Consider the following 24,601-nt stretch of genomic DNA (forward strand, 5'->3'; position numbering starts at 1 on the left):
GTATAGTCTCCTTACTTACTTTCACCATAAATTTTGAATTCTTTTGCCTTAGAGAATCACATTTTCCGAACTATCCAAATGGCTAAGAAAACGGAGCAAGCACATAAAAACATCAATATCAGCACTAATCTACTTTAAATTATCTACTTTATGTAGTTGTGCTCAGAATGACCTCAATAGAGAGAATACTTCAAATATCAGATGTATTTGTAATCAAGTACATTGTTACGCAGCTAAATAACATAACTACAAATATGAGACATGCTCTATAGATCCCAACCATAAATAAAATATTTTCAGTATTTTAGTTGCTGAGCCTACACAGGCAGGATCTGAGCATGCTGGAGTTTATGATTCATTGTGTACATCTGCAATAAAAGCAAGTTTTATGACATATCTTCAGCAGTGCTGTATTCATCAAAGAGAAAAAAGCAGGTTTAGCTGGTGTATATACATTTCAAATGACAAGTACCATCAACTTAGATTACAGGGGGAGATAAGGAGTCTGGATTTTCCTCATGTGGTACATAAACCCTGTCACGGGAATGCTTAACAAACAATTTTCTTCTGGAGGACTTCTTGGAGACCTGGAAGTCAACTCTCTCAGCTTCTATATTGTTCGTGTCCTAAAGCTTACTGGTAGGAAAAAAAAAAACCCACCTTTGTGGGTTCCCCCACTTACCAAAGGCTACCGAGATAGTTAGCTTTTGGTATTTGATCAAGTGTATGATTTAACAACACTTTTGTCCAACTTGAAAACAAAAATCAGGAAAAATTGTTGATGGACTGTGTGCAGAAATTACCTAATTTGTTCATTCCAACTGTGTTTGTTTTTTTTTTTTTTTGTTTTTTTTTTTGGGGGGGGGGTGTGGAAGAAAGCTGGAATAAGGAATTTCCATTCAGTCTCAGACTTAGGAACCTCGCCCAAGGACACAATCAGATATACTGAAATTCCCCCCAGAGGTGACTACAAGTCCTAGAAGAATAAAGAACTTAAAGGGAAAGCCTGCTCATGCATGCAAGAAGAGTCTAGGAAACACAATAGCTAAAGGAGAAAATGTTCCTTAATTTTTCCACACTTCTGAAAGTTATTTCAACACAGAAATTCTCCTCTCACCAAAAAGTTCTGCATGTAGAGATTGCAACAAAACAGAAGATTATTTATTCAAAACCTGAATATCACAACATTCTTTATATTTAATACAGAAATAGCAAGTTTCTCTAAAAGAAGATCATTAAATAGTTCCTCAAAAATCTAACTGAAATGCCTAATAAACGCACAAATGTTAGTAAATTATTTTCAAGTGATCCAAGCCAATTAAATATAATCAGAACAATTTAATTTAAACAGAAAAATCTGACAAGCTTATGATCTTTGCTTTCTGAAAACAAACAGTACAATATGTCTATTTAGGATTATACGCCCTCAAATAATAAGTTCTCAACTTCACCTGAAGTCGGGATTTCGTATTAAATTAATGGAAGTTTAAGGAAGCTTCAACAAACTAGCTTCAATACTAGAAAAATTAACTGCTACTGGACAGTGTGGGTTGCAATATGCACTTGCATAGTGAAATGACTATTCAACGAGCATGTCCGATCATAGGAAGCTATTTAATCACTGCAGAACCTAATCCTACATGGATGAGTTATAACAGTTATGCTAATACTGTATTTCAGAAGCACTGTGAGGCCATGAAATAATTCTACTAATCTAAATGCATTTCAAACTCACATTCCACTTTTTTTTTAAATTGGAAAAAGTTTAAAAATGGACAGAGACTGTTCCACTTCAAAATGCTAGATCATAAAATTTAATTTTATTTAATTGTATTTAATGCTTATCACAGTTTATCTGAAATGGTAACTGTAAATTTGTCCCTACTCACCACACATTTATTGATTTATGAATTATCTAAAGAAAACATAATCAATAGTCATGTGATAATTTATTGCTAATGATATGCAATTAAATAATTTCACGAAACTTGCCATTTAATAGGCACAGAAAAATATTTGCTTCAAAAGAAAAGCAGATTACTTCAAAGTCGTGCCATTTATGAGAGCTTATCAAACCAAGAATTTCTGCAGTTGTCTTTCTGTAAACCATGATAATTTCAGTTTACTTGCATCCTGTAAGACTACAAAGTCCCACTACCAAACAAAAGCTAGCTTTCTGCTCCTTAACAATGACACTCTGTTGAGGGCTTCAACAATGTAAGACCTTTCAAGTTTTCCACACCTTACAAAACCTTTCAAAGCAGTGTTTTACTTGCAGTGATTTTGGGTTTTGTGTGTGTCTAATTCTAAGGTTGTACCTAAGACTAGTCGTTACTATTCAGTATGTTCAATATGCCTCCTGAACAAACTGTATTAACTGTGCCTAATTATTGCAGGCAACCAATCTTACTTTCTGCATGTGACCTCTATTCACCTAACAGTTGAAGCTCTGACGTTCTACTTGAATTACCATGCTTTGCCATATCCGCTGAGATCTTCAAAAGAATTGTGTGTTTGCACTTTAAAGCTGTTACAGTAATTACTCCTTTTCATTTACTGTTTCACATTTTTGGCCAAATTAGTCTAGCATCACACATTGAGCTTTCACCCCAGAATAAAGCTACCCAATAAGTAATCAGAATAAAGCTGTGTTGTTGAACACAGACCGTCAAAACTCCTTAGTAAAGCAACAAAGCCATTTCTTAATTTCTTTGGATGAATGAAATAAAATGCATTTAAGTATCACTGTAGCAATTCTTTTTTCCCTTATTGCCTACTGATGTATTTTGTGCATTTTTGAGTTTAGAATATTCTTCAGCATTGCTACCTGAAGAAACAAAAAGCAACACAGATTATAAAGTCTTTCTTCCACATTAACTTCCTTGCCTTCTCCTTGTTATTTCTGTTTAGATACGTGCAGAAAACAGCTGCTACTTAGAGAATTTTCTGAGGCTGAAAGGTTCCCACTGAAAATACTGCATTCAGTTTTGTTAGATGTTGAAGAAATCAAACAGGAAAATATTAAGCTGATTGCAAAATCAGGTCTGAGGACATTTTTTTATAACATAAATATGAGAAGAAAACTATGTTAGAAAATATACTTCTAGTACTTGGAACAGAAAAGCTCAGGCAATACATTTGAGTTTTAAAACCCACTTTTTCTGACATGCAAGTAGTGCAATAGATTTCAAAAACCAGCAAAATCAGGATCCATGACAACAGACACTTCACGCAGAGAAAATATATGGAACAGGACAGAACAAGCATCTTGCAAATTTGTAACTTCCACATTAAAGGTAAGGAGGGTTTAACTTTCACCGTAGCCGTTCTTAGTAAAGTGCGAGATTTAAGAGTGGAAGAATTAAAAAGAAATAATTAAAAAGAAAAAAAACAGCACAAAAGGACCCCAAACCAAACCCCACCACACCAAAAAGACAAAACTCATTTGTCTTTAGTCACTAGGTTCACAAAAAAAAAAAAAAAAAGCAAAACAAAACAAATCTGCCTCCAAACAGCCGAAAAAGTCCTGCTAATTTTCTTCACCTCACATCTTTCCCACCAGATAAACGAGGGCATTATCACTGTTTAATACAAGTTTTAATAGAGTACTGTCACTGGTGGGAAGAAAACTGCAGAACCACTACTTTCCATATCAAACAAAGCAGGTAATTAACAGCTATTCTGGCACAATCCCTTATCACCAAAATACACAACACTGTTAAGTTCTCTCAATGCCAATGCTTTGCTTCAACAAAGGAAAGCTGATGTTTCAGGGTCACATTCACTCCTTTAATACACAGGCATAAATTTACTGCTCAGTCAGACACCTATAATTAAACACAAGAAGAATATAATTCTAATATTCAGACAGGCTTGCATATGAGTGGGATATTTCCCCCTGTAAAGATGATTGCCTTTCATTTTTTGGTTTCAAGTAGCTACAGTTCACTTAGTTTTGATTACATAGCAATTAGAAATGCAAATACAAGAGATCTAAAAAAATGCTTTTTCAAATGTCAGATTGTAAGCAATCAAGCTTATTCTTTTCTCCTGTACACACAAGCTATTCATTAAATAGCTATTGTCTTAAAAACATTCCAACAGATTGCATTTATCAGGGTTTTAGAAGCAAATATGGAAGTGCCTATCACTCAGAACACAGCTCATTAGGGAACCAAAATGATCTTACAATTAATTTAATATATACATGATAGTGGTTAACTATGCTGGAATTAGAGATCGTATTCTTTGGGCACTTTGGTACTGTTATTATCAATACCTAAGCTCACTGCATCTTCAAATTAACAAAAACTCATTAGCTTAAATATTTAATGATACTGTTCTGGAAATAAAATGCACAGAAAAAAATGCAGAATTATTGAGCATTTTTTTCACTGTAGACTAAAAATACATTCATATAAAGAAAGTCACTATGAAACCACGTGGTTAGTATAATTTTTGCAAGAATAGCCATTATGACACGCACACTCCATTTTGAGGACCTACAGATATGTTCTACTACAAATGCAGACTTCACGCACCTCAATCACATGTGCTTGGTTCTTTGTGACCCATTTCATAGGGCATCTGGAAGCAGCCCACAGCTTCAGAGATGCACTGATCACAGGTTAAAATGATGGGAAAGGATGTCTGGTGGTAGTTCAGAAAAGCCCCAAAATGCAGAACTACTCTAATATTACATGGTAATGATATAAAAAATTGTTACCCACAACCATGGTCTGTCACTGACCATCTGAAAGCTTGCTCTTGCAAAACTCTAAAGAACAAAATGGGACAGGAACAGGGATTTATTGGTTGGTTGTTTCTCTAAATGATCACAAAATCACCTCCAAGCTATCAGGAGGCAAAAAAAGATCCCCCAAAGAAGCCCGTGTTTTCAGAGATTCAGCTATGAGGAATTGGCACTAACAACAGAAGCTGAAATAGCTCTTTCCTAAGGCTTAGCTTTCAAGCCAGGTAACTAAAGTAAATAAAATGCTTTCCTAGTTGACTCCATGATTGCCAACCACCCTTCAAGATGTTTCTTGCAGAAACACAGATCTTTTTTCAAGGTCAAGATGCCCAATGCAGAGGTCCACTTAAAAACCTGAAAAAAAAAAAATCAGTTTAACTCTGAAACCCAGCTATAGGCCCTGAAACATTCTGTAAACGCAGATCCAAGGAAAAAGCTGCAAAGGCTTTTTACAAGAACTGACATTTATGAGCTAACAGATAAATGTGTGTCACAAATTATTTGACATTTGAGGGCCTTCAAATTTGTTTCATTTTTTCCCCTTAAACGTTCAACTTCATTTTACCTTTCCCTCCTTCTGTAATAAAGAAGCCTTATTCAACCAGCCAGTAAGGAAAAACTCATTCTCTGTCAGTTTGCTGTTGCCCCTGATTCAACGTTTATATCCCTTCTGTTGCTACTTCCTTAAGGGTCACTATAAACAACTGTCTGAGCAGCGAATGTAACCTGAGTATTTGAACTCCTACCCACTACAATCTGACTTAAAGAATGATACTGCTGACAGGAGAACCTGAACATTCCCTGCCAGTGGTGCCCCTGCAAACACTCCCTCATCTATTATGCGGTTCTACAAGAAGGACACTAGGAAAATCTGCATCTAATACTGTGAAAGGCCAGAATCTGAGAAGTATACTCAAAGCGTCAGATTCTTGACAGTTTCTGCATCTGCAAAGATTGGTAGTACAGCATTATCCAGTTAAATTTATTATACTTAATAGTACAACTTGCAAAACCAGCCAATTTAAAGTGAGTTTAACAGGAACACAAGTAATAGGCCAAGTATGATTTATTTTATACTGTTACACTTTATTTTACCTGGTTGGCTATTCTCCTATATGCCATGAAACATACTCAATTATGATGTAAATAGTAGATCTGAAACTCACAGTGACCAAATAAAATCAGATCTCCTTAAGAGAACTGAAACAATCAATAGGAAATCTGGGGTTTGTTTCTTCAAAACATTTGCTTCTTCAGGCATATATAGAAAACATGGCAAATTCAAAGTTTCTGATTTTTCTTTGAAATAAAAAAGTGTTGTTTTTTTTTTAAAGGAAGATTAATTTTACTACCAAATTAACTACTCTAAAAAGATGCACTTCAAGCTAAATGTAACTTATTTAAAGGCCTGGATACTGAAAAATTCTATTAATCAGGCTGAGAAAAAGGAAAAAAAAACAATTGGCATTTGCAATACCCCTGTCTCCTCACCACACACTGACTAATTTCCAGATTAGTTTCAGTATTTCAAACTGCATTAATAACTACAAAATTTATCATTTATTTTGGCTCGTAACAACTTATCTTAAGACCTTCTCTGATTAATGCTGTTATGAGTCAGCGTGAGTTAGCAGACATAAGATCTAGGCCTTTTTGTCAGTCAAAATTTAAGTGAACATTCAATTCCAGTGTTGTCAACTTGAAACATAAATGATTGTTTCAAAGCCACCTCAAGGACTACTTGGTCATTTGAAGCTCATTTATGCACTAGATGGAATCTGAATACAATATATCTATTACGAACACAAAACAACTTGTGCTTTTCTCTATAAAAAAAAAAATCATTCTAGATCTTAAATTTGCTAACTACCAGCTTTCAGATCTCCAAATTATGTATTACAGTATGTTTCGTGAGGTCAGCAGGCTAGTTAAAACAAAATGCCACCAAGACCCCAAGCAACCTAAAAAATTCCCTTGAATACATATGGTTGTAAATACATGGAGCACTTGAAATTAATGGTACCGCATCTTAAGCGGCTCCCAAATAATCCTGTAGAGTGGACCAATCAAATCAGTCAGGGACTTCAGGTGATTCAGACAGTTAGCTAAATGTGGTTTGGCACTCCTATTCTGCAGCTATGTCTGATTGCTAGGGAAGCATTAACCGTTTCTATACAGCTGCAGGACTTAGCATTCCAGATAACCATTTCTAAAAACACTCCAAACTGTACCCAAGCAGTGATAAAGTTGGTATTAATATGCAAGGGGTCCCATTTTTCAAAAACATGCTTCTTCCTTATGCAAGACAAACATGCTATTGCTAAAGTAAACAGCAGCTTTCTCACAGAACAGATCAGGTGCTGTCAGCACTTCTTTCCTTACACTTCCAAGTGCCACCACAGCAGAAACACTAAGGACCAATAAATTAAGGTACATGATCACACTCACTAAGTGGTGTAGGGTGAGTGGGTGCAGGATAACCATACCAAAAAACCCAAACAAATTGTTTATCTAGGCCCAAAAGTCAGGTCTGTCATCCAGAGTTTAAAGATCTCTTGGACAGAACAGGAACCAGCATTTTGGAGAAGCATGGGAGCCACAACACGCAGAATCCTTTAGGCTGGAAAAGACTTTTAAGATCACTGAATGCAACTGATAACCTAACAATGCCAAATCAAACACTAAACCATGTCCCATGATTCAGACAAGATTCATAGCATGAGATATGTGTCAAATTGGTCAGAATAGTCAGGAAAGAGTTTGAAGAAGTAATATCTGCACCAGACATACTAACCACGGAATAATTTATTATCATAACTGACATAGTAAGAATTATACCCACACATTTAGATTATATGCACTTGCTGGCCATGTGCCAGATAAAGGTGTTCAATTAGCAGGCTGTTCTTTGCTTTTGAAGAAACCTTTCCTGCATGGAAAAACACCGCTATTGTACTTGCAAAGCAATACATAAAAGCCAGGACAGTTAAGTTCATAATTTCATTGACTATTTTACTTCTGTCAGGACTAAAAATAGATATCAAGAACTCTAGTGGAGATACCAATAAATCTTAATCTTCTTAATCATTCCTCATGTCGCATCTACAAATCACCTACAGAAACCTCTAGCCAAGTCTGAGGGCAATGTTGTTATCTACTCTCCATATCTCTTCAAAAGCTACTAGATTCGGAGTTTATGTTCCATTTACTTTAAGGCAAGTAAATATTGCAAATTCACCAATCACCCTGACTTTCAGAAATATTTTTTATGATACTTTTCCTGTTGGATTTTTCCTTCCCTTTCAGATGGTCTTTCTGCATGTCGAACGATTTTTACTGTTCATTACTTAGCAGCTTGGAAAGCCTGTCATTGATTTTCTTATGTCTCAGGTTACCTGCCTTGCTTGAATTACTCAAGTCCCCCAGCTGCAACATTGTTTTGCTGAGATCATTCACTACCTTCATGCAAATATATAAAGTGCTGCTAGAAACCAAAAGTCAGTTTAATGTACTTTCATGGCATCTCATCATACTTTCGGAAGGTAAAAGAAGCACCACGGAATTTCACCCTCCTTCTACTGTAATAAGCATGTGACTGTTCAGAAGGAGGTCAGCAAGTACCAAGATGGAAAAAGGAGCCACAGAAGATCTCCCTAGAGAACTAAGAGGAACCTTACGTCAAAGCAAAGCAAACTACTGTGAATTATGAAACAAGGGAGAAGTTCATGAAAGAGAAAAAAAAAAGTTTCCCTAGGAGAGAGGGGAAGGAGCGATTTTCACAATCCTGTAAAGACTTGAGAATAAAAAAACAACTCCCATAGCTCTGGCTATGAAAATTAACTGCTCAGTAAATGATTTTGTATTGTTCTCTACACTGCTGTGCAGTTAATTCCCCAGAAATACTAGCTCTTCAGACATGAACTTGCATGCCCAGCAACCGTCGCAAATTCTCTTTTTTGTACCACCCAGGCGCCTCCTCCCTGTACTGACTCCACCTGTTCTCATCAAATATTTTACATAATTCTGTAACATCTTCTCATGAAACCAACCAAAACTTTGGTATTTCCATTGGTTTTCTACAGCCAGAGTCCACCTTTAGCTGCCAGTTATTTCAGTGTCAAGCATGCATGAGCTACTGCCTGAAGTCACTCTTTTGTGATGTTACTCTCAAGACCAAAACCAGCTTCATGTCTTCTTCATTTCAGTCTGTTAATGTTAGAGGACAAGATTTTGGCTGCCTTGTAGGAATATTGTTCTGAATTATGATACAAATTATATCCAAGAATTACTCACATTACCAAATCTGTCAAGCAAGCATGAATACTGTATGTTTTGTGTGTTCCATAGCGAGTTTTTGGCACCTAATCAAATCAGATAATACAATCTGACAGTATAACTTAAGTTAATCAGTTTCCAACAGCTTCAGTGGTGGTCATTGATCAGTTAAACACGTTAACGAGTTTTCTTTACTAGAAAAACAGATTTCTGTACCTGGCTTTAACAATCATTTGAGTAAGTTTTCATCCATTCATGCAGGTACTCAAAACATACTTAAAATTGAATCATTATGAGTTTACAAGGGTTTGGTTTTTTTTTAAAGATATATTCACTGTGTGCATGCACTTGAGTGAGTTCTACAGGCATCAAAATATTACCCATTCACTGTCCAAAAAGATGTGAAAAATGTGAATAATTACCAGGCAGAAACTGCTAATTATTCTCAGGAAAGGCTTATAAAAATGTGCAACTGTTTGTCAAAAAATCCCTCTCCATCTGAAACAGGATGAACTGTAAAGTAAGGATACTGTCCCACTGCATACCCATTAACTCCTACAGAGCTATCTGGATTTCATTCATAGTCTTAATATATCTTATTGTAGGCCATACCTTAACAACAAGTAAATAACTGTGATTAGTAACATCTTTTAGTCCCAGTCTAGGCAAGGCAAAGGCTAATGCAGTCAGCAGATCTGAGAAAAACTGGAAAATTGTCACCATCTAAAATCAAGCTTGAATGTCAAACTGCTCAGACATCTCAGGAATTAAGATTTGTGACTGTTATCATACAGTTGACTTTTCCAAGTTGAAAAGGAATTCAGTATCTTGCCACAATGAAATACTACAGATTCGTTGTCTGTATCTGGAAAACAATAAAGTAGCAAAAAGTTAAGTATCTTTATCTTCTAAGTGTTCAATTAGTAATTTAAGTATTTGGTTTCAGCAACAGCGGTGTATTATTTTGTGCTTACTCTTCTGCTCCATGTAAAAGAGCTTCTTATCAGTCTCAGTCAAATTGTTAAATCTGACCCTAAGAAGCCACATCCAGGATGATAAAAAGGAACCTGTACTATGCCTGCCAGCAGCCTCCAAAAAAAAAATAATATGGAGAACCAAGAGCTGGCAGTAACTGACACCTACTCAGGAAACACACACACATGCTGCCTTTCTCCCTGAGCCAACAGGATCTGCCTCCATTCCCACATCTAAGCAGACTCTATCTTCAGGCACTCCAGGGAAATTGCTATGAGCCTCAAACCAAGTACAGCCTTTCCCACACAGGGCAAGCACAGTTTCACGATGCTCAGCAAACACACTCAAACACAACCCTGAACACAAATTACTTCTGGTAAGCAAGCTTATAATATCACAGCATTAATTCTTAAGAAAGTTCTTTTAAAAAACAGCCTTATTTCAAACATGAAATCATCCAGCAACAGGCAGCCTAACAGGTTAAAGATTTTAACCTAGAAAAATCTGGAAATACTTTAATGGCACTGATAAATGAAAATCGAGGTAAAGTCTGCAAAGTCTGTTGTCCTTCAGAGTGCATCATAAAGATATGGAAGTGCCACTGAAATTTTGGAATCTCACAAGAATCAACTCCCTCATTTTAGCAGTATTAGACGATGCTCAACACTATTACCCCTGCAAGAGAAGACTAAAGTTTTAAGAAATCACATGACTGTACCATAAGAATGCCCACACTTTATTGCTAAAACAAAGTCTCACCTAGTTCAGTAACTCATCTCTCAATTTTTTCTGCTGAATAAGTATGGAAAAACTTTCAGGTTACAGCAGATTTTCATTATATAAACCATTCACTTCTTTAACTACTTTGCCAGATAAAGTAAAATGCAGGACCTATCTCTGCAGACAAGTTTGTCAATACCTAAAAACAACTCAGCATGAATTGTTCCCCAAGCCTTTCAAAACTTCTATTTATATGCCAAACAGCTGTGAGCTGCAGCCTAGTCAACTTTTCTATAATACAATTAACACTCTCTGTACTTCCCACCTAACAAGCGCCTAGGAGTAATTTTGCAGAAAGACAGTTTCTACCATGGCAGAGATTAAGATGAGTCCACTACTGTTCAACAGACAAAGAATTTTAATGCATAAAACAGAGACTTGTTTATACACAGATGTTCAGGCAATGAATCAAGGTTCCCTTGATATATACTTTTTGCACTATACTTCGTGATTTTTTTTTTTCCATCTTCAGCATAATCTAGATTCTCTTTCCTCTTGATCATAAATGTTGGGTTTTTTTTTTCCTCACAGGGAACCATAAAAAACAAACAAAAAAAAAAAAAACAACAAAATGAAAACAAAGTATTACACAACTTGCTTTCTACTAGCATGGCTTTCATTATACTGCTCCAGTTCTACAGCTTCCAGTGTCTTTACCAAAGTAGTTCTTGAATGCCATAAAGTCTGTTGCATCCATATCTAATTAGTTCAATAACCAGTTAAGTATTTACCAGCTTAAGTGTTGTCAGAACAAACTGACATAATCCAATACTGATACCAAAGTTAATCATAGTCATAGGCTTTGGCTACTTTTCACATTACATAGAAAAATATGTGCCTTATTACTGCTAAAATCTGCTCAAAGCTGCAACATTCTGTATTGAGCACATAAAGAAACATATCCAGTATATACTGGATATATTAAGTATATAGCCAATAAAAAGCAAAGGTAGCTAGTGAAATCAACTCACCTAAAAAATGCTATGCATCACATACCGTGATATCAGAAAATGTCAGTGATTTCTAATATTTTCTAATATTATTTCCCAATAATTGTTAAGGCTCGAAATTTTTCTGTACTTCAAAATAAAACCATTCTGCTCTTGAAAGTAAAAGCACCCCTCAGAATGTTAACTGAAAAGATTTTTGCAATAAATTACTTCAACTGAGAAGCGTTTGTCAAATCATATACACAACTTAAGGAGAACATTGGTTTTTGTAAAGTTCACATTCCCATACGTAACTGAGCTAATTGCACCTACACTGCATTCTTCAACACTGTCATTGTGAACTGAACATTTTTTACTTAAAGATGTGTGCAGGTTACATTTCAGACATACTCTAGGGACTCTGGACTACAAAACCCCTGTGAACAGGCTTAAAAGAGTCAGCCTTCAGTCAGGGTAATTCAAGAAATAACATCCATTACTTTCAACATTGCTGCCTTTTGAATATCCCGAAGTATAGTTTGTACTTGTCAGCCTTTAGCACTTAATTATGTAATTAACAAAGCAACTTGCAAAGAGGAATTTTATTATTCTTTGCTGATGACTTTTTTGTACTACTGGCTAATAGTATAACCCCTTATCTTTTCAGAAGGTCTTTGCTCCCAGACTACCAAGGATACAACTCAAGAGATGTCTGTTTTATAGGTGAAAAGGGAGAAAATGCTACGCTCCGACAATTCTTTAATAAAAGTAATAATGATAAAATCCAGCTTTACAACTCCTCCTGCATTCAAAATAAGTGGTTACAAATGTAATAAAGGTTTTAAAATTGGAATAGAAAGCCTATTTTCTGAAGTACTTGCTACTGAAAAAGAAATTACTATCTTACAAGCAACCAAAATTATTTTCATTATATCTATGATTTACAATGAATCTCTAGGAAGGCAAAGTGGTATCAACCACCAAGTATATTCTTAAATGGACTTGAATTCTAAGCTAGAGTATTTTTCTCCACCACACGAAAGCTACACACAATTTTTCATACAGCTTAATATGGTACATTCTTCACTGCGGATTAAAATGGCAGTTGTGATATGCTGACTATGTAAGGTCAGTAGTACGTTTATGTGAATATGATTTTTTTGTTTAAAGTTAGTTTCATAATAAAACACCAGTTACTACACTAATAAAAAAATTAAGTATGAAGAAAGCCTCCCAAGTTTGATGAATCCATTTGAGAAATTATCTTAATCCAGACATGCATACCAAGAAACTGTGTTTAGAGGAAACATCACTGTAGAAAATGCCAGACTCTGAAGTTAATTGTTTTCAGGGTAGCATCTTAAATGCTGCCATCTGAATGCCTTAAGTAGCTTTCTGTTAAAAATTTATAACCTGAATGCAGTAGATTTAGGAACATGCTGTATAGGTAGTATCTCAATCCTGAGCAGCCTGCTCATACAATGACTTTTGATGTATACTCACTGAAATTGATAGCAATTACAACTGAATATAACAAAGTTGCAGCTCTCATGTTCAACAAAAGTTAACAAAACCACAATCCATTATATCCAACATACTGAACTGCTACTCCACACTGCCTCAGCCAGTGGGGTTTCCAGTAAGTAGAAGTCAATTAATTTTAACAAATAATACACTTATGATGGCTATTGACAAGGGATTCTGACAGTTATAGTTCTAAAAGTAAGCATCTGACCTCCAGAAACCCCATAAGCATTGTCAGAAGAGGTTTCTTTTTTTTGTTAAAGTCATTTCTAGTTGCATGCTACATAAGTGGACTTAATTTTTCACTTTTACATGCCTAACATCCCAAATCATTTAAAGATTTGTTTTTTCCTCCCATTATTCCTAACAGTACTAACAAAGGCTTAAAACCCCATCTCTGCAACTAGTTAGGTGGTTTTTTTAACTGCTACTCCAAACCACTGATACAGTTTCTCAACACAGACCTATGAAATCGTCAAAAAGCAACAGCATGCTTCTGTGTAGATGCACAATTTTAGAAGCAACAGGCCCGAGCCATGTAATTTACTCCCAGAAGACAAGAATAAGGGCTGGTCAACTTTTCAATCTGAAACACAGCACAACTCTACCATTTGCTACCATCTGCTAAATATATTCCATTTCAGTGTATGTGTCAGGACCACAGCTTTTATTATTTTTTCACTTTCCACAGAATGCAAAAGTTGAGCATCTTATAATTAGTGTAGCAATAACATGCTCTTCTAACAAGGTGTACTGAAAAGTACATATTATTTAATGTCTGTAACTTCCAGTTATAAGCTAAACTGAATGTTTAAGATTTTCTATTGGAAATCGAAGTATCTAACAAATATACTCAGAGGTATTTCAGAGACTAAAAGGCATTAAAATCTTACAAATACATAATACTTCAAAATTCTATACAGTACGTAAACACAGTAAAATACCCTGATACCCTGATTTTTTTCACTGTAATTTTTTCCTCAAGCTTTGCACAGGTATCAAGGATAATTTTTTTATTCCTTTTTAGCCTTACTATAAACCAGAACAAAACTGGAGAGTCCAAAGAAACGGAATTATCTATTTACTGCAACAACTCTGCACCAGCTAAAGGACTAACTAGACTGGTACTAACCAAGAGTTTTGTCTTTTGTGAAACCTTATGTAATTTCAGCTTGTAAGGTTAACAGTGATATAGGAACAAGTAAGCTGTAGGTCACAAACCACAAATCGGTTCAAGCGACTTACTATGGAGCAAAGCGCAATAGATTTGAAGCTGCTGCAGTAGATGAAAGCACTGAGCTCTTCAAGTTTAGAATTGCACAGCTGCCTGCTTTTCTCTTAGAAGTAATCAATTTTAAGAAAAAATTCAACTGTAATAAAATTGTAAGAAAAAACATGAAGATGCTTTCTCATGAAATAGAAAAGAATGTTGCCCTCTTTTCATACACTTCTGTAGAAGATTCTTGACTAAATGTAGGAAGAAGAAACTGGAAAAAACAATGTAGTTGCCAAGACTGCCACAAGCCAGCAGCCTGATGCTGTAAGGCTGCATACACTTCTAAGTGATAGAGGGGTAATAGAATACCTATAGAGCTGACTCCATATAGGTATGTTAATGTCTGTTTTATGGAATTCATGTAAAACAAGGGAAATGACAAATACCAGTGTTTTGCTTATCCATCATTGGACAGTCTTCCCTTTAATTAAGCAGTACGCTTAATTGGTGTGAAAATTGCTAGTTTTCCTCATTACCTAATGAGAGATGCATTCAGACTAAGCAAAAACCACCTTGGTTTTAATAAAGTTACACATTCATTAGCTTTTGATAAATGCTTGCAACCCCTCTCCCCTCCCCAACAATCTCCTTCAAGCACCTCCAGGCTTTAATCACAATAGTCTCAGCAATTACGGTTTTGATTTTGAATTTGCCTACAGCTGCCCAGAGAGATGTTCTGATCACCACCTGTGCCTCAGATACGATTTGACTATTTCCCTTTCCTTCTGGGGGAAGTCTGTCACAGATTTTCAAGATTTGATTCTAGCTGGAGTGATCTGGCCACACGACAAAGATTTATAACTCATTACTTTTGTTTGTCGGCTTACACAGGAGAGCAGAATTTTCTATAGGGCAAATACAAATGGTTCATTTTCCAACATGTCAGTCTTTCTATTTTCTCTTGGATTCTGCAACCACTAGCAAGGTAGGAAGAAATGTGTATATGGACAGTTTATTCTAGGAGATGGTATTTAGTACCACGCAGCTGTCATATTACAGACTGACACTTGTTTAGTAAGTAATTCCTTCCCACATCCAATAAGGTTTCTTTTATAACTATCACCTGGCAATCAGGTTTGCAGATATGAAACATACAGAATATACATGCAAATTAACCTGCACTTCTTATTTCCTCCAAATTGCAAAGTAGTTCAGTAAAAAACTGGAAAAACCTTGAATACTCACTTTTCTAAATAGGTTTTTCTTGTATGAAAAGGTTTTAAAGAACTGCTAGAGTAACCTAAACTTTCCTGAGAGAATACTATTACTTCTGCATTTTACACTTCGAAGTACATCAGCGTTTTGAAGTAGAGCCTGCAAAGAGAGGAACCCCTTGAGAAAATAAAAAGATGGTTATCATTAAAAAGACACTGACTGCCAAGTCGATCAGCTTGCACTGCAAAACTAAGGAATTCATCTATAAGTATAATTCATCAGGAAAAGAGGCAAGAGCCAATAGCAAGAAGCATACTTACTCCTCAAAGTGATAAATGTCACTTGTTCTTACTTTAGTCTGTTTGTGATCACTGAGTCTTGAATATAGCTTCCAAATCTTTATTTTTAGAAGAAACACCATATTGGGGTGCATCGCAAACTGCATCATCATCAATGGTTATGAAATCCTTCCTACTGCAGCAACAATGGTATAGCACCAAAAAGTTCAGTCTGAAAAAGATAAACTACTGGCTAATACCAATCACCTCAGGAGAGAAAAGAGCAATAGATTAGGAATGGACGGCATGAAAATAGGTTTTATCAAGAAAATTATTTGGTACTCAACATGGCTTTATAGCCAGTATTATACTATTGGCTATTCAAATACATTATACTATTATATCATTCAAACATACTGAACTACGTAATATTCAACACTAACTGTAGAATTATCTCATGAAATCAATGGTCAAATACACTGTGCTCTGAAAGTATCACACAACAGACAACTTAGAAGAGGTAACGGGCATTAAAGCACTGGCTGGGTCAGTTTGTAGCTTTTCATGCATACAGAGTTCTAGCTGACTTGCCATACAGAACTCATCCTTACCAAAACCAGCTTCACTTTTCTTACTAAACTTCAAAAAAACAGGAGACTCGTACTCAGAAGGTCTCAGCTCCTGTTTTCTCAAAAACAAAACTCCAGTAGATGGAGCAGCTAAAAAATAAATAAATAAAACTAAAGAGAGTGGCCACAGCAGCTGGGGGTGGGGGGGTGGGTGGAAATCAGTCCAAAACATAACACTTTCCCAGACAGTAAACCTGCCCAAACTCTCTAGCAAGATGACCCCCACAGGAGGCTAAGTTCTGAAGTACAGTAGTGGGAGGCTGCGGGCACTAAACCTAACAGCCATTTAGACACAGTCCTAGGCAACCTCTTCTAGGTAACCCTGCTTGAGGAGGGGTATTAGACAAGAGAACCTCCAAAAGTCCCTTACAAACCTGACTGATTCTGTAAAAGACATTTCATAAACTCCAAGACCTACACAAATGTTGACTAGGTAAGTCAGAACACGTGGTGGTGACCAACAACACTGCAAAGAATGTGCTTATCCTAGCTGGCAGCTGAGAGTAATGAAGGACGTGGCACATGCACAGGTACGACAACTGGCTGGAGGTCCCTTAAGTCCCTGCTCTACTGGTAACATGGTAGCGGCACTTAACATAAAAAGCTTTCAAAAAACAAAGGCTGTTACAGCTCTAACAAATGCTCTGTTAGTCATACCCTGCAAAATGGCTACCATACCCAAATGTGGAATTCACTGGGCCACATTGGTTTCTGTTCAGGCTAGTATTAACACAGACAAGGAAGAGATGGAGCATGGTGTGGGTGAGGGACGGATTACGATATGCGGGCCAAGGAACACAGCAATTTCCAGAAATCTAAAGTAATTTTCACTTTTCTAAGTGATTTCCATTGAAGAGTCTGCAAATTAAATATTTATAGGAAAATGGGTCCCTTAAGAAGAAAAACTGAGGCCTCAGATACAGGTTTTTTTCTTTCTTTTTACACTGTTGCAGCTGTTTGCAGTATAGCTATTGCTAACACATCTAAGTGTGATTTTCCACACAGCAAAGCTAGTCTGCAAAACTTTTAAGGATGTATCAGAACATCATTGTTAAGGACTATTTTAAATATACATACATTCACTACTAACAGTGAGACATTATTTCTGGACCATTAAGCTTGGGGCCTCAGTCTATACTTACAAGCTTCCTAATGTTTTAGCCCATGAGTCTAAATGTTTTAGCTTATGAGATCTATGAACATAAATGAACCAGAACAAAAATTTTTATTCAGTTACATAATCTAACTCCTGATGATCTACCCCAACCTGGAATTACCATTCCTAAAACAAAGATGAAGCAGCAATAAACTTAAATTTTGCCCATAAATGAAGATAAGGTTTGTAGTATTGATAAAAATATAATGTCTTTTAAAGCTATGTTTAAATAAGAAAAGAGCTGAAAGAACTCTTAAGTACTCACTTTTTTTTAAGGCATCAGTACTTATCTTTGGAATTAACTGCTTGAGAACTGATTCGTTGAAAACTAAATTTTAGTGTATTCCTGGTGGTGAAGATTTACTTTGTTACAATTGGCATCAGAAGTCATAAAGTCTAATTAATCTACCAGTCAAAAAGTGGTAGCTTTCAAGAGTAGATTGAATAGTTGTCTTTTAAAGGGAGGCACTATTTTCACTAGATCTCCTGCCCTGGGATATATACACACACACATGCATACACATATATGTATGTTTTTTTAAACAACATAACAGAATATGTAAGAACTTGACTACTATTAGTAGTCACAAACAAAGCTGTATGATTAAGATTGTTCACATATTGGCAAACATAAACTTTCCTTTAACATATAACATCTACACCCACATACCTTGGTACGTTTGGTGAAGCATGCTGGAATTTTAATACTCAGAAATTTTAACGTCTCCTAACACTCCCAGTTATAGGAAACCCGTGTTTCAAAATCCTCTACTAAAAACATCAATTCTACAAGTTCTATCGACCCATCTACCACTTAAAACCCCACAACAGTAGGAGTTATTTACATGTCAAATGTGCCCCCAGCCAAGCAGTAGAAGGAATTCTGGACAAACTGTGTTTTGTTGGCGTTTTTTTTTTTTTCCTTTTTTTTAGGTAAACCTTCATGAATCAAGTCTTTCTTTAAAACAATGTCACCCCCTTACTTCTAACAGAACATACGCAGCCAAGAACTCTCTAGGTTAAAACAGATCTTTGCTCAAAAGCTAGCAATCTAAACAGCCAAAATAGCTATGGGAAGAATAAGAGAAAGGGTGGTGACAGTATTTACAGCAGACTATGAAAACAAAAGGCATCAAATGGATTTTGAAAGCTACACAGTCAAACTCTGGGAAGTCTGCGATTTGTAAATGGGTAGACATCAGCTTTCTATTTTAATTACGATGTGGTACATATGCATCAGATGGCTGATCAGATAAGGAAAAGAGAGGGAGAACAAAGAGGAAACAAGCACACGTTTCAAAAATGCAGTGGAGATGCTGATGCAACTTGAGCAGCAGTAACCAAAGATGGAGGGAAATAGCTAGAAAACAACCTGCAAAACAAAATCACTTCCAGGAGTTACCACCAGAGCAACTTGACATGCAGGATGTAGTTCCCCTGTTTATACCCGATGCTCATACATATTACAGGACAGAGCAAGGAACATCCCTAATTACATTGCAACTCCACCTGAACACAAATCCAGAAACACAGTGATTCTTGGTTCACTCTCAGAATTCACTACCAGTAATGCATTCACCAATTTCCCCAATCCACACTACTTGCACAAGACACTATTTTGGTATTTTAATACTAGAATGTTTTTAACAACACTTATAAGATTAACAAGTCTTCCTTAGAAAAATGACACAATTAGAAGTTAGTTACTGCTAAAAAATACTTCATAATTGCTAGTTAGACTCCCAACTGCACCATTATGGAGTATGCATATTTAACTTCTTTAGGGTAGACTGTGTTATTTAGTAAGGCTGTAAGAAAGACTAGATGATTAAAAAATATACAGTAAGAACACAAATAAGAGAGACACGAGCTTACCCCTTTATCAGGAAAAAAAACGTGCACATGAAACTACACTACCTTTCAAAAGCTTACCTTCTTTTTGTCCCTCATAGAGCCCTTCCCTCGGACCATTATCTTGCATCCTGTTTCTGCCTCAAGCTGTTTAGCTGTTAGTCCTCTGGGCCCAAGGATTCTTCCAACAAAGTTAAACTGGAGGAAAAAGAACCATAAATTATTATTCCTATAAAAGCAAGTAAAAAAGATTATTTTAAAATTTTTAAATTCTTTCTCAAAAATATCATCAAGTGTTTATCAGTTTAGAGCACTACACTAAATACCTGAGGTTACAGAATGAGGTAAGTACTATTTTCATGCATTAGATAAGTAAGTGACCCTTACTTTGAGGGATACAGGTTTCAGGTGAAGATAGATTTTTTGAAGATTAACATCAATTAGTCTAGGGCAGTCTACGTAGTACTAATTTCCTCCTCAGTAAGTATCAGCTTACAGAACTTACAGAACACCTCCCCTCACCACTAACATGACTAGACATGCTCATTACTAGGCAAACAATGTGCATCACATCACAGAAGCACAAGTGTTCTTGCTGCATGACCAGACATACACGAGTCTCACCACATGGAAGTTGTGTGCAAGTCCAGTCCCATAATGGCAGCAGGGCCTCAGGCAAGACCCCTATGCCCACTATTCGTTTGTTCCTCACCTACACCTAAGGAGCCTACAAAAAACATTTTTTTTTTCACCTTTCCACACTGTTCCAGTGGGCTCAATCTGGACAGCACACTGCCAGTTGGCCACCCACATCTACAGAAGCTCTTCTTTATCTACCTGTGCCGTAGCATTTCCTTTAGAAAAAGACCTGAGGCCCGCTTGTTATGTATTGACATTCCTGGAAAACACTCTGCTTGTGTGTGTTTATATATGTGCATATATAGATACATGACAAAAGCACATCATTTTTGTAAGTCATGTACTTTACTCAGTTGTGCATATGTACAGAGCAAGTATTTCTTGTTTAATTGGCTAACTTCAATAACAGCAGACAACCCCCTGCCTATGCTTAACACAGTAATACTGCCATTTACCCGTACATAACAGTATTTCTTAGTTATTTTCCAGGTTTTTTACCTTTCATTATTTTCAATCACACATTCTGCAAATTATGACATAAATAAAAAAATAAAAGCATTAAATGCAGGTAGCATTAAGAACATACAGCAGTACTCTGCGACAACTACAGTGCAAAGATGAAGTACCAGGCTCAAAGGATACATAAACCTAGAAACTTCAGAGTGAAGATTAAATTCAAAGAAGCTATTAAGAGAACAGAAGCATTGCAGTAGTCTTGATACTTTAGATCCTGGTAAACAAAGCTATTCAATGGAATTATGAGGAAGCTGTTGGTTTTCATTTCCCAACTAATTAAAACTGGTTTTGAGTTCTACAACTCAACATATTTCAAATCCTTATAGAACTGAAAGGACCAGAAATGATTTAGGACTGAGCAGAAATTATGAACACAAAAAAATTAAAAGTTCTTCGACAAAAATTATCATGTTTCTCAATGGCTAAACTGTTCATAGGAAGATAAACTCCAAAATTATTCAGCATTCCAAGCTCAAAAAAACAAAGACATACTACAAAGTCTGAATCAACTGTTCAGGTAAAAAACTAAAGATTAAAAGGCACTTGTGAATCTACACATGAACTGTGAATCACAGGAAATTAAGGAGGACTCACTAAGACTGGATAGAACAATGAACCAGCCACAAGTGATAAAGTTCAGCCCTGAAATACTATCCAAATCCTGCATTTGTTACACATTTCATGTTTAATACCAAAATCATGCCACTATCATGACATAAACAGAATCTTACAGCCTTTCTCCACAGCCACACTTACTGTACACTAAATCTTTAGCTAAATATCCCATTTCACTGCTAAGGCTAAAATAATATTGTAAACCTAACCTTGAACCACTCTTCTAACCAGAACACAAGGCAACTATCACTACACTCTCTATCTCCCAAGAAAAACAGTATCCTCTAATGTTTTATTAACTTAGATCATGATTAAAAGAATAATTAAAGTCTAAGATAAGATAATTTGGATAAAAAAAATTTAATAGAACAATTTATAATACTAAGAAAAAAGGCAGGAATTTGTATTAGTCTCAAGCTTGCAACTTTATCCATGTTGTCTTAACATTATTTAGAATTGCGGCTTTTAGTTGAGAAACTGCTGACTTAAACGGCAAAAAAAGGAAAATGTTAAACCAGTTTCTTTTCTAGCTGCTCTCACAGTATTCTTACAAAGAGCCTTCATAAATCTTTCGAATGTAGATCAACCCTGTGTCTTTTCTTCCAAAACTGCACGCTTTAGCCTTTGAACCCTTTTGAACAGGTATTCTTTCTAAAACTGACTGCTCTTGTAACCTCTCACGGGCCCTCCAATTTGCTCATTTCTTAAAGCAGGATGTCTGGACAAGGCAGTACTTCAAAAGAGACCTCAACAAGGTCAAGTTACTGAGACCAATTACATCTTAAAAACCACATTCCGATTAACACATGCCAGCTTCTTCTTTCCCTCCCAAAATAATTCAGCTCTTATGTTTGATTCAACATTCACTGACCCCAGATACTCTTTTCCATTACCTCTGCACTGCCAGTTTTCCCAAGTTTTGGATTCATATGCAACTTTTATACCACCCTACAACAACACATTGCTCTGCATTTGTGCACTGAATTACACATTGCTGTTGTGCAAAATTCACTCTCTTAAGAGACAGTAAATATTGGGAGACTGCACACAATGTTGTTGTTGAAGGTAACAAACAAATGTATTAGGTAAAAGTCTGCTCTAAATCCTAATTTTTGCACCTACTCTGGAACATTAATGATTACTCTGCAGCAACTGATGCTCCCAAGACCAGACAAAATTTCTATCTGGTGTTCTACCTCATAAGTCCATTGCATCAGAACTTCCCTAATAAAAGCAGCTTGGATTCCCTATGCATAGAACAACTATCTCCCAAACAGACAAGGGGCTCTTACAGTCTTTCTATACCTCACCAGAATCTACACTCAAAACAAACATAGTAAAGAAAAATAGGAACAAACTATGCTAAAGACTCAAAGCTGCTGATTAATAAGAGGTTGCAAAGAAGTGTGAATGGGAAATGCAGTGTTTGAGAAACTTTCCATGCAAGTTAAAACCCGAGGAACTTAAGAGAGTCCAGTAGTACTAAGTTTCATACTATTATTGTGCCTTTCGTATTTTGTGTTTTCCTTTGAAACCTGAAAGTAAGATACGGCAAGATGTAATTTATCTGATAAAAAAATAATACCCTCTTCCCTTGATTACTGGGGAAGAATTTGAAAAAACATGATTGATAACCCAAGTCTCGCAAAAAAAAAAAAAAAAAAAAAAAGAGCATAAGCACATGCATCTGGTTAAACAATTATTCTTCTCAATTAAAAACTAATTTATTCTACCATCTTATTAGCAAATGTTCCAATGATTTGCTATACGCTGAATTTGCAGAGCTAGTTACTTATCACTGGAAAAAAGCCAAAAACAAGCTCTTCTTGAAGCTGATTTCAACTTAAGAAAATCAAGAAAAGTCACAGAAAGGCTTTTATGTTGTTCAGATACAATGCATATTTGAGTACAAGTGTTTTGCACACAGCCTAAACATTATTTTAATGAAAATCTCAGGCAAACTCCAGTAGTTCCTCGTTATAACAAAAGCAAAAGATACTCTATGCTTCACACTGACTTCTTCAATTAATAATACTTTAAGAAATAATAATAAATATTTAAATTCAGCTGAAGTTCTAATCACACAAAAGAGAACCTTTTACAATGATCCACAAGCTTTGCAATTTGTCTCATTTCTAGTAATCTAGCATTTGGTCTCACCTTCTGACCTCCGACTTAGAAAAACCATGTAAATTCTGCAAATTTCCTTAAAAACCCTATTAACTACTCCAAACGAGTACTTGTAACTATAGATGTCTACACTTGATGCAACTTAATTCTTAACGGCTTGCAGAATCAACTTCAGTATAGTTATGCCATACATGAAAACGTATTCCACATTCTCAGACTACCTATTCATACCATGACTTCCCCCCTTTTTAACCATAACAGCACAAAAACTTCAGGCTTCTGCAATAGTTAGAAAGCAGCTTAGCTTTCCCTTAGTCAGACCTTTTCCAATTACAGTATTGTATTCTATTTTACAACTAAGTGTTAAGACATAAGTCTGCCAGCTATAAGTGGATATTCATGAAGACAGAAAACATTCACCCTCCCATATGCAAATTAGCTTTTAGGTTGTACACTAATACATCAAACAAACTAAAGCATCCCAAAAAATATGGTTCAAAATGTCCTCGTGTTTTGTTTTCAAAGACATTTCCTGCTCACTTCATTCTCATATGCTTTTCTTCACCAAATAAAAAGCAGCTGAAGACTCTGCATGGTTCAGTGGTTAAAATGTCAAGGTTAAGAAGTAGCTGAAAACTGGATGTTATAATGGAGAACATCTGGCAATTTTATCTTAAGCAGCAATGCTAACAGTCAGTTCAGCCAGTTTAGATTGGATATAAGGAGGAAATTCTTTCCTGTTAGGGTGGTGAGACACTGGAATCAGTTGCCCACGGAGGTTGTGAGTGCTCCATCCCTGGCAGTGCTCAAGGCCAGGTTGGATGAAGCCTTGTGTGGGATGGTTTAGTGTGAGGTGTCCCTGCCCATGGCAGGGGGGTTGGAACTAGATGATCTTGAGGTCCTTTCCAACCCTAACTATTCTATGATTCTAACAGTCCTATTCTAAGAACATTTGGGAAGATTACTTAATCTGACAGAGTAACAAGCTAAAGTGCTAACTGTGGAAATGAAGCAATGAATAGACACAAAGAAACTGCAGTGAAGAGAAAGGCATTCAAAAGAAAGCGCAATAAACATGTATGACAATGCTTTTTTGTTAAATGTGAGTACTCCTTGTGAG

The 24,601-nt window shown here is 36.1% G+C and overlaps 1 protein-coding gene across 8 annotated transcripts in view; it reads right to left on the reverse strand.

Annotated features, from left to right (window-relative positions):
* QKI (QKI, KH domain containing RNA binding) overlaps positions 1-24,601 on the reverse strand; it is a 157,981-nt gene that overhangs the window by 74,524 nt on the left and 58,856 nt on the right. For all 8 annotated transcript variants that reach the window (XM_065680436.1, XM_065680435.1, XM_065680434.1 and 5 more), the window contains exon 3: positions 19,663-19,779. In XM_065680436.1, the coding sequence (XP_065536508.1) occupies positions 19,663-19,779 (117 nt within the window). The remainder of the gene's footprint in view (positions 1-19,662; positions 19,780-24,601) is intronic.

Source organism: Lathamus discolor, chromosome 5, assembly GCF_037157495.1.
Source record: "Lathamus discolor isolate bLatDis1 chromosome 5, bLatDis1.hap1, whole genome shotgun sequence".
Classification (NCBI taxonomy): Eukaryota; Metazoa; Chordata; class Aves; order Psittaciformes; family Psittacidae; genus Lathamus; species Lathamus discolor.